The sequence below is a fragment of the Odontesthes bonariensis genome, chromosome 13 (genome assembly GCF_027942865.1).
Source record: "Odontesthes bonariensis isolate fOdoBon6 chromosome 13, fOdoBon6.hap1, whole genome shotgun sequence".
Classification (NCBI taxonomy): domain Eukaryota; kingdom Metazoa; phylum Chordata; class Actinopteri; order Atheriniformes; family Atherinopsidae; genus Odontesthes; species Odontesthes bonariensis.
This window is the reverse complement of record NC_134518.1, coordinates 14,915,784-14,925,153: the sequence shown is the minus strand read 5'-3', so window position 1 is coordinate 14,925,153 and position 9,370 is coordinate 14,915,784. Positions and strand designations below refer to the sequence as shown.

General features: G+C 40.2%; 1 protein-coding gene across 1 annotated transcript; it reads right to left on the bottom strand.

Moving 5' to 3' along the window:
- Window positions 1-1,282: 1,282 nt before the first annotated feature.
- On the bottom strand, window positions 1,283-6,666 carry LOC142397604 (cationic amino acid transporter 2). Its single transcript, XM_075481091.1, has 11 exons — window positions 6,297-6,666; window positions 5,538-5,693; window positions 5,287-5,452; window positions 5,025-5,161; window positions 4,180-4,402; window positions 2,420-2,556; window positions 2,227-2,329; window positions 1,995-2,128; window positions 1,702-1,868; window positions 1,501-1,609; window positions 1,283-1,413 (listed from the first exon to the last, which is right to left on the bottom strand). The coding sequence occupies exons 1-11, from the start codon at window positions 6,664-6,666 to the stop codon at window positions 1,283-1,285; spliced, it is 1,833 nt and encodes a 610-aa protein (XP_075337206.1).
- Window positions 6,667-9,370: the final 2,704 nt, after the last annotated feature.

The window sequence follows — 9,370 nt, the reverse complement described above, 5'->3', positions numbered from 1 at the left end:
TGTCTTGGGAGATACATTTCTGTACTTTCTTGTGTACATGAACATGAGAATACCTGCACAGTAGGAGTACAGTCTCACAGTGTTTGGTGGACTGTGATAAAAGGAGAGATTACCAGATTTAAAGTTCTTAGTAGGAGGCTGAAGTGTTTTTTGTTGATGGAGTTACGGACATCTAAGACCCAGGCTCATCTCAAACCCAGTGCTTTTATTTATTTATTTTTTGTGGCTATTTACTTTTGCTATCCATTAACACAAAGAAAACAACACGTTCCCTGGCAATTTCCATTTTAGGCTGGGTAGACTAAGCTGTTTATAAACAAGAAATGCATTTTTGATTTATAAAAAAAAAAAAAAACGTCCTAACATGCTGTGCAGTATGAACACAACAAATATTTCCTTATGAGTGACTAGTTAAGCTGGGATTTTCAATAAGATACAGAAAAGCTGCCATGAAAGGTCCCTTTGTTCTCAGTGAACTCTGGTTAGTTTGCCATCTCTGACTCCTTCCAGCCAAGAGCAGAGCTACAGTATCAATTCATTACTTTGGATCAGCATGCTGTGCAACAAATTTACTCCAGGCTGCAGTCATCTGTAAAACTTCATTATTTCTTTTTTTGATTCAGGAATACATTTACGGCAATAATATTAGCAAACATGTACAGTTTCCATATTTACACTCAGAAACAAAAAATAATTAAGACACTCAACTTTGAATACGTTAACATGCAAAGATAACAAAACAAACATGGCATTTCTCAAAAGGCTCCCTGTATCTACATTATGCAGCTACTGTGAAAATAGAAAGGGGCAAAAAAAAAAAAGTGTTACTTGTTATCATCATTAGAATTATATACACTGAAACTAATTTACAAATTTCTTCTTCTAACAGCTGTAACTACTTGAGGAGCAGATTTAAAGGCTGGTGAAGATGGGGAAAATACACCCCAGACCACCAATAATATAGCAAATAAAGATGTTAATACGAACAGTGAGTTCAGGACAGCATGCACACCCCCGTTCGTCATGGTTTTCATACAAATGCACATTTGAAAATATGACCATCATTCGGTGTTGTGAGTTAGAATAAGTATTCATTAAGATGCGATAAAGTGTCAGTGTGGAACAAAAGTCAGGACACGTCTCTGCACTTCTCTACTGCACACTTGACTCACTGAACACTGCATAATCAGTTCAGCATCGATGCATGTAAAACAATAGTTACACATTTAAAGTAGTTGCTCACTGTAACATCTCAGTTTATCTGTCATCACTCCATCACGGCTCAGAATCTCTCTTCGTTAATGATCCCCTTGTCTGTTTTGCCGCTGACTGTTTCAATTCTCATACGGTTGGCCATCAGACGCTTCCTCTGAACACTGTTGCGGATTCCATAAGCAAAATAGATCACTAGACCTGCAGAGGGAGGAGGGGGAACATTACAGTTCCGAAATAAACTTGATAAAGTGCTCTGGAACTTTCATGCAAAAAATATGGTCTTACCCACAAACATCCAGATAGCATATCTTAGCCAGGTGTCTGAACTTAACTGCACCATCAGGTAGACATTGATGAGTGTGCTCACTAAAGGCAAAGCAGGGAGTAGGGGGACCTATGAGATCAGAAAATTGGAAAGTTAGAGGCTTTTCTCTTTTTCTGATTTTTAGAAATAAATGGTCAGGTGTCCAGATAAAATACTCTAACCATAAAAGACGCCTTGGCTGGATTCTGTGGTTGCCTCCAGATAAAGAAAAGGTTGAGCAGCAGGATGACGCCAAAAATACAAACAAGCGCTATACTCCACGCCTCCATACGAGACAAAGCTCCAATGGCCTGGGTCAGGGTGACGCACAGTGCAACCACGCACACAACTGTAGACAAACAAAAGAGAAAAGAGAAAGATCACAATGTGGCCCAGAAAAGACAAGGAACATGTTACCAATCGAGGCAAGTATTCAAAAACACAACGATTTATTAATCGTTGATCTTTTAGTCACCAGAGGCTATGGTCAAGAGCAAGACTGTTCGTGCAGTGGAACTGCTGGGAGAAGATGGAGGCTTCAAGATGCTAAGCTTTGACTTAGATTCTCTGATCTGTAGGTCTGAGTCTTCAGCTGAATCCTCCTGGTACCTTGTTTATACAGAAAAGTGTAAAATAGATATTATAAGTTGGGAGGTACACAACATGTTAGATATAAAGCTTCAGGGACAATAGATAGATTAATTTACCTCAGTATCAGGATGCATATTGCCACAAGTGTATAAGCAAATAGAGTACCAATGGACATCATCTCCACTAGTGCTTCCAAGTCAAACAGGACAGACATGATGGCTGAAAATAAAGAAGAAACAGGATAAGTAGAGTCTCTTTGATGCCATAAACCTCACCACAGAACTTTGAATATAGCTGGGATATCTGTACCTGCCACAATCCCTGATGAGATGGTAGCTATAGCAGGACTTCCCTTAGCAGTGACTTTGGTCAAAGGCTGAAAGAGCAGTCCATCTCTCGCCATGGCGAACAGTACCCGAGGCATGGGGAACATAGAACCAAGAAGGCTGGAGAGATAGGCACATGGGGGTCAGACAACATTATGGTTTAATTTCCTTTTCATTCTAAACAGGTCATGGGAAAAACCAATAATGCCCAACAACAATTCCACAACTAGGATCCAAGCAATAACGTTTTATGTTGCCTCCTTCCGCTGAATCTGTTTGTTTTGTTAGACTTGTTGGATAGCTTGCTGCGTTACCACTTCCAAAGTTTTCACTCATTTTTACTGTCTCATAGTTGGTATTTTGGGGTTACACCAGCAGAATTTTGAGTCACAGCTGATCAGTGGTAGTATATTTTGGGCAGCCACCATACATGCAATGCTGTAGAGAAACCGGAGTATCAGTGGTTGAGAACTATCTGATTCAAAATGGTAAAATCACTACATGATATTTGCCCGAGCTGCTCTACATTTTCTTTTTAAGGTTTGAGTTTTAGATGAAGAAAATGTAATCTGGTAGGCTTGTAGCTTAGCTTCCCTAAAATAAATATGCTCTAACTGCTACTACTCATACATACTCACACAACCTCACTTGAAAAATAGCTATCCCCTTGAGTTCAAAACCAACACTCTAAGCAAATGCAGGATTCATGAGGTATAGTCATCATAAACACACAAACAGGTCATTTAAAGCAAGTATATTCTCAACATTGTAATTTAAAAAAAAAAAAGAAGAAATGATTTTAACAGGACAACCTTTTTTTTCCAACATTCACTAAAACTAGCACAGGTTGTTTTCAGACTGCAGCTATGCATTGCCCGCTTGTTGGTCAGACATTTTGGGGTAGCCTACTAAAAATGCAAGACGGCATTATCATGGCTAACAAGCACTTATTTGGTTATTTGGTTGAGCTGCTGTGTCAAATGGGCCTCGCTGACTCCCTGCTTGACCCCATCATCCATGCTTGCTGCTAGCCTGGGAATTCCCATGCTGCTTTGCACGTCATTTCATTCACACTGCAAAGGCAGCCCAGAAACCACCGCCCTTATTTTTGCCTGAGTTAGGGAACCAATCACAGAACAGGGGGGGGGCAGCAAGACGATGACGACGTCTATGCGCGACACCAAAGCTTGTAGAGTGTTAATCAAACATGGCAGCGGACACAACGTCACCATCCGATGCAGCCTTAGAAAGTGTTTTAAGTAGCTTAGAACGCAAGTTTACTTTTAAAAAAGAGCAGCGCGTCTTCTTCTTCCTCGTCGAATTTCTGTCGCTCTACATACGTCATCTGGTAGGCTATAAGTGATACAATTGGCTATGAATCGCGCGCAAAGCAGCATGGGAAGAACCAGACACCATTTGATAGACATTCGTAGCACCCAATAAACGGCTCTAGGCATTTGTAAACCACGCCTCAAATACGAGAAAATGCACACCTAGTTCCCAGACCACCATCTCATCGAGATGTGGACGCGACAGCCAGGCTAGCTTGCTGCTGTATTTTTGAAAAATTTCTGCTAATCACAGAGGGATTTCAACAAAACACAATCTATTTGGCTCCTTAGAAAGTCACCTTGATGCAAAACTGAGATTTGTGATGATAACTCTGAGCGAATTTTCCTCGGGCAAATCACGGTTTGCAAACAATCACATGACCAAAACTGTACTACCATTGTGGTTTCATACCTGGTGGATAGGGCACACAGTGATCCCACAGCCACGGCGTATTTGGCAGGATCCCAGCCCACATATTCAAAAGCCACTGGGAGGGGGCTCTTTTCATTCAGCAAGTAGTAAGGCATCATCAGGGTGAGAGCAGCAGACACGGCAAAGTAGGCCAAGAAACAAATCAGAAGTGAGGCCACAATACCCACAGGGACAGACTTCTGGGGATTCTTCACCTCCTCACCTACAAGGAAAGAAAAAGCACTCTATCAAACATGTGTAATGAAACCTGTAATAGAGAGATACCTAGCTTGAGGACTACAGAGATATGCATGTGCTCTTGGAGGCTTTGAAAAGTAAAACTGAATGAATGAATGATGTTTTAAGCTAATAGCTTAATAGGAAATCCCCTTGTTGGTGGGAAAACACTATTTCGTGTATGTCCACCTGTGTTATCTTTGTCACTGTGTAGCTTGGTCACAGGATGGTTGAAGGAAGTGCATGAAGATACAATTTAAAATGGATTCTTGGCTACGTTGTTGGTGATTTTTAAGACACAGCACTGGTTCATCCAGTGTTAGATGCCTTTTTAATCTTGGAATGATTATGCATGGATTACAAAGATAAAAGCATTCCTCTTAAACTGGTCAGGTACAGAGTGGACTGAACTGAGTGAAACCTTCAGAAAGTTGGATAATCATTGCTTCAGACCACTTTAAAAGAATACAAGAACGTTTGGCTTATTGGAAGCAAAACATTAGAAAAAAGTCTTGTGATAAGAAAAATGATAATCTGCTTTTTATCAGTATCTAGATTATATGACTTTCTGTTGATATATACTCATAGGAAGCAGAAGGTCTCCTTACCTGTTGTAGCAATGCAGTCAAATCCAACAAAAGCATAGAAGCATGTTGCAGCTCCAGCCAGCGTTCCATCGAAGCCATAAGGGAAAAATCCACCTGATCCATATATACTTGTTACATTGACAGTTGAGGTCAAGTTTCTGCGAGGAGGGGAGAGCATTACCTTACATTGAGATAGCCAGGAGAGTAATACTGCTGTATTATGTTGGACATGATTCTGCAGACACACTAAAAAAGAAAGGATCACACCGCTCTTTGACATTACTTGATTTCAGCTGTGGCATTTATCAACGCTTCTTCACTGATTCTCCAGTTGGAGATGTCTCCTTTGATGAATCCAGAGATGATCACAAACACCAGCACCAGGATGTTGATTGCTGTGAAGATCTTGTTGATAATGGTGGATTCTTGCACTCCGAATGCCAGCACACCTTTGCGTAAAACATAGTTAATATGTATTTCTAATCTATCTGTACTTTTCTTGCATTATCTTAAGTTAACAACACTAGCATTTACTTGAGAGCAGCAAGATGAGAACAGCAGCAAAGACATCTGGGTAAGGCGCCAGGCCAGTGACGTTAATGGCTGCATTTTCTTGCAAATATTTTGATATGACACCCCCAATAAGGTCATCAAAGGTTCCACTCCACGCCAGTGCAACACTGGATGTTCCTGAGAAGAGAGATGCAATAAACTAATCAGCCTGAGTCACCATTTACCTGAAGTCATAAACAGAAAATACTGATAGGAACATTTCCTTCCCATTACGCCATTGAATCATAATTTTTCAAACAGTCCTGTCTTATCAGGTTGATAAAAAAAAAATGTATAAGCGGTGTAATGACAAAGCAATGGTACTTTACTTTCTATTTAAAGCTTTTGCTTTCAGAAAAAAAAAGGTCATTAAGAATGTGCTTCCACAGCAGTTGAAAGTTCACAGAGCCTGCCGTTGATGGTTGATCATTTATGGGATTCAGTGCCTTGAGTGAGCCCATCACGTTTCATAAAAAAGAACAATCATGTGTTTTTAAAGCTGAATAATAATGGAAATGCTGATGGGGAAAAAAGAAAAAAGTTTGGCATCCAGACATTAGAATCCAGACCTGTTAACTTGTTTATCTTTTGGCATATAAAGGCAAGAGCTAAATGAACATTGTTACAACAAAACAACATTAAATGAAGCATTGATCTCATGAAGCATCTTAAGCTAAATTAACAGTGATAGAAATAGTGATTTATTGAAAATGATGAGTGTATCAAGTAAATCATCCTTGCCTATGACATAGGAGAGAAGCAGGTTCCAGCCGGTGATGAAAGCCAGTAGCTCTCCAATGGTCACATAGCTGTAAAGGTAAGCTGAGCCTGTTTTGGGAACCCTTGCTCCAAACTCGGCATAGCACAGCCCAGCAAATATAGACGCCAAGGCTGCGATGAAGAATGAAACGATGATGCTGGGTCCAGCAGTGTCTCTAGCCACCTCTCCAGAGAGGACATAGACTCCAGCCCCCAAAGTGCTGCCCACACCCAGGGCCACCAGGTCCAGAGTGGTCAGGCATCGGTTAAAGGTGGACTCCTCACCGTCGGGTTCGATGGGCTTCCTCCGAGACAAGCTCACCAGGAAGGACTTCACCACGCTGCACGGCATGCTTCTATGGGTTTGAATCGGGGCGGAAAGATGAGGGAATTATATAAGAAGCGACAGGTGGGAGTGCAGGTTGATGTTGTTGAGACGGAGAGAGCAAGTGGAAGAGACAGTGAGGAGAAAAGACAGGAGTAAGGGAAGGAAGGGGCAGATCAGAGAATGTGCCAGTGAATAATTATCAGGTCAGCCCTAAAGATTAACATCTTCTTCTTTAAAAAAAAACATATTCATCAAAGTCTGATTTTAATTCAATAGATGCCCCTTTATTTACTAAAAAGGTTGTATTTGTTTAAAAAGCACAGTTGAACAAGCAATTTATAACTGAGGTATTAAACATCACCTGTGAATTTTGTCAAAAGATAATAGTCTTCATCAAATAATATTTCACAGAATTAATTAAAACAAACATTCCACTCACCTCTTGTATGTACTTTCCTTCCTCACAGGTGTTCTTAGACAATAAGATCCGTCATAACCCTAAAACATATATTTCTTTTATACACCCCCTTCTTTATCACTTCCCTGATATAATAATGCTGATGCCTGGACTTTTCTTTGACGCCCACAGCACAGAACACAACGCCCCGCTCACGGACTGCACTTTACTCAGCCTTCAGCTGCAAGCACAATTACTTCCTTGAATAGCTTTCTGGAAAATATTTTGTCATTTGAAAAGTGTGCTCACCTCACCGGTACAGTTTCATGGCAGAGATAATGCCTCTGTAGAGTTTCATGGCAGAGATAATGCCTCTGTACATGGATTCCCCAGATCAGTCACTGCCAAAAGCAAGTGAAAACAGTACATTAGAGGCACACGGAAATAAAGATATGACTTTTACATCACTCTTCCTTTGGTCTGTGTCAGTGTTGAATGAATTAATTTATGTAATTTATGCCGGGACCTAAGTTAAGCATTCATTACCTGTTGTAAATAACTGCACCGGTGCTTCACAGTCTTTAGTGTATTGTTTTGCCTTCAAATTAGTAGTAATTTGGTCATTTAAGTCCCCATTTACAGTGACTGAACATGGAATTTAACATAATATGGAGTCAATCAAATTAAAATGAACAGAGGCAGTTTTTGTTATCTATTTGTTTATTCTTTTTTTTTTAATGACGGTTATACTGTTTTGACATTTTTTACATTACATATGTGGGCTACTTGTGGTGAGATCTGTGCTTTTGATAATCTTTTCATAATAACGCCTTCCACTTTATCCAAGATTTCAAGTTCCCGACAGCAAGAGCTGAGAAATGCTTAACTTCACATTCCTAACGTATCCCATCCATTAGTTACAGTTGCAAATATCTTCTCAGAATGTGCTTGCAGGTCGGGTTTACTTCTTGTCTTTTAGGAGCCGTGCTTCCATCTCTACCGAAAGGTGTGCCAGACTGTCATCCCTGAGAGTTTATGAAACAGAGGAGGACAAAGAAGCTTTTATGGCTTATTCATGCTGCAGCCTTGCTCTTTTGGAGGTAGCATTTACCTTCTCATCTCCCATCATGGGATTTCAGATCACCTAATCCCTCCTGGCATCTACCTCAGCAGACGGGAGGGGAGCAGAACGGAAGACCGTGTGGACAGTCAAAGTACCTTTGACCAAACTTAAGGTCTGGCTTCCTATCTGAAGATCTTTCCAGCTGAGATACCGTTTCCAAAGGGACAATGGGTAATGCTTAACTAAATAACGGCATATACACATGTGATGTGCTACTTTATGGGCCTCGGGTTGATGGTGATCACAGGTAACCCTTGGCTAATGTTCATAAATGTGATGTTTATGGCCTTCTACGGTGCATTAAAGACACATCAGATGCAACACTAATCACAAACTGCCTAACATTCAAATACAAGTCAATGTTTTAAATCTGTCTTGATGATGGTAATTTTTCACAGTAGATACACAAGCTCTTTACCTTTATCTTTGGTCCCACGAGGAGAAACTGGTGACTGTAACAATGTGCAATGAGGCAAAAATATCCGGGCTGTTGACTTGGATGATGGAAACATGATTTTTACAGCAATATATACAAGACTGGCCTGTGAGACCCTCCCACTCAATGGAATTACTTACAAAGTAGCCTTTCTCACTCCCGACCAGTTTGGACCATAATGTGTTCATTATTGCATGGAAGCCACAGGGTGAGAGCTGTGAACTGCAAATCCCATTCAGAATGTGAAAAATTCTTTTGTTTTCACATCATTTATTGTTTTGTTTTTGCAAATTCTGATTCCGTAATGGAATACTGGCACGTTGTTGGACAGATGAGGAGATTTCCAGGAGTATAACCTGTTTTACTGGAGAGAAGGTTTAGGAAATACATGAGAAAACACAAAAAAAATTGTCCTACGTGACTGCACACATGAAGAGACCAGATGCCTCTATAATTGATTACATAAAACCGTAAGTGGTTGTTTTCTGTAAGAATACAGATTAAAATTAAAACAGGTGAATTTTAAAGTCAAGAGTGCAGTCAAAACTTTAAAGAGCCTCAAAAAATGTTTCAGAAATTTTGCAAAATAAAACAAGCCATTGTGAAAATGCTTCTGACCTTAACATTGAAAAACCTGTTGTAGTTTGTTTGTAACAGATAACATTGTGTATTTTTCCCGTTTCTTCCTGAATTGCACTCATTTCCTCATGATCAGTGTGCAGTGCAATTCGAGAGCAGAAGGGGTCAGTATACAACAATGACTTTTAACCAC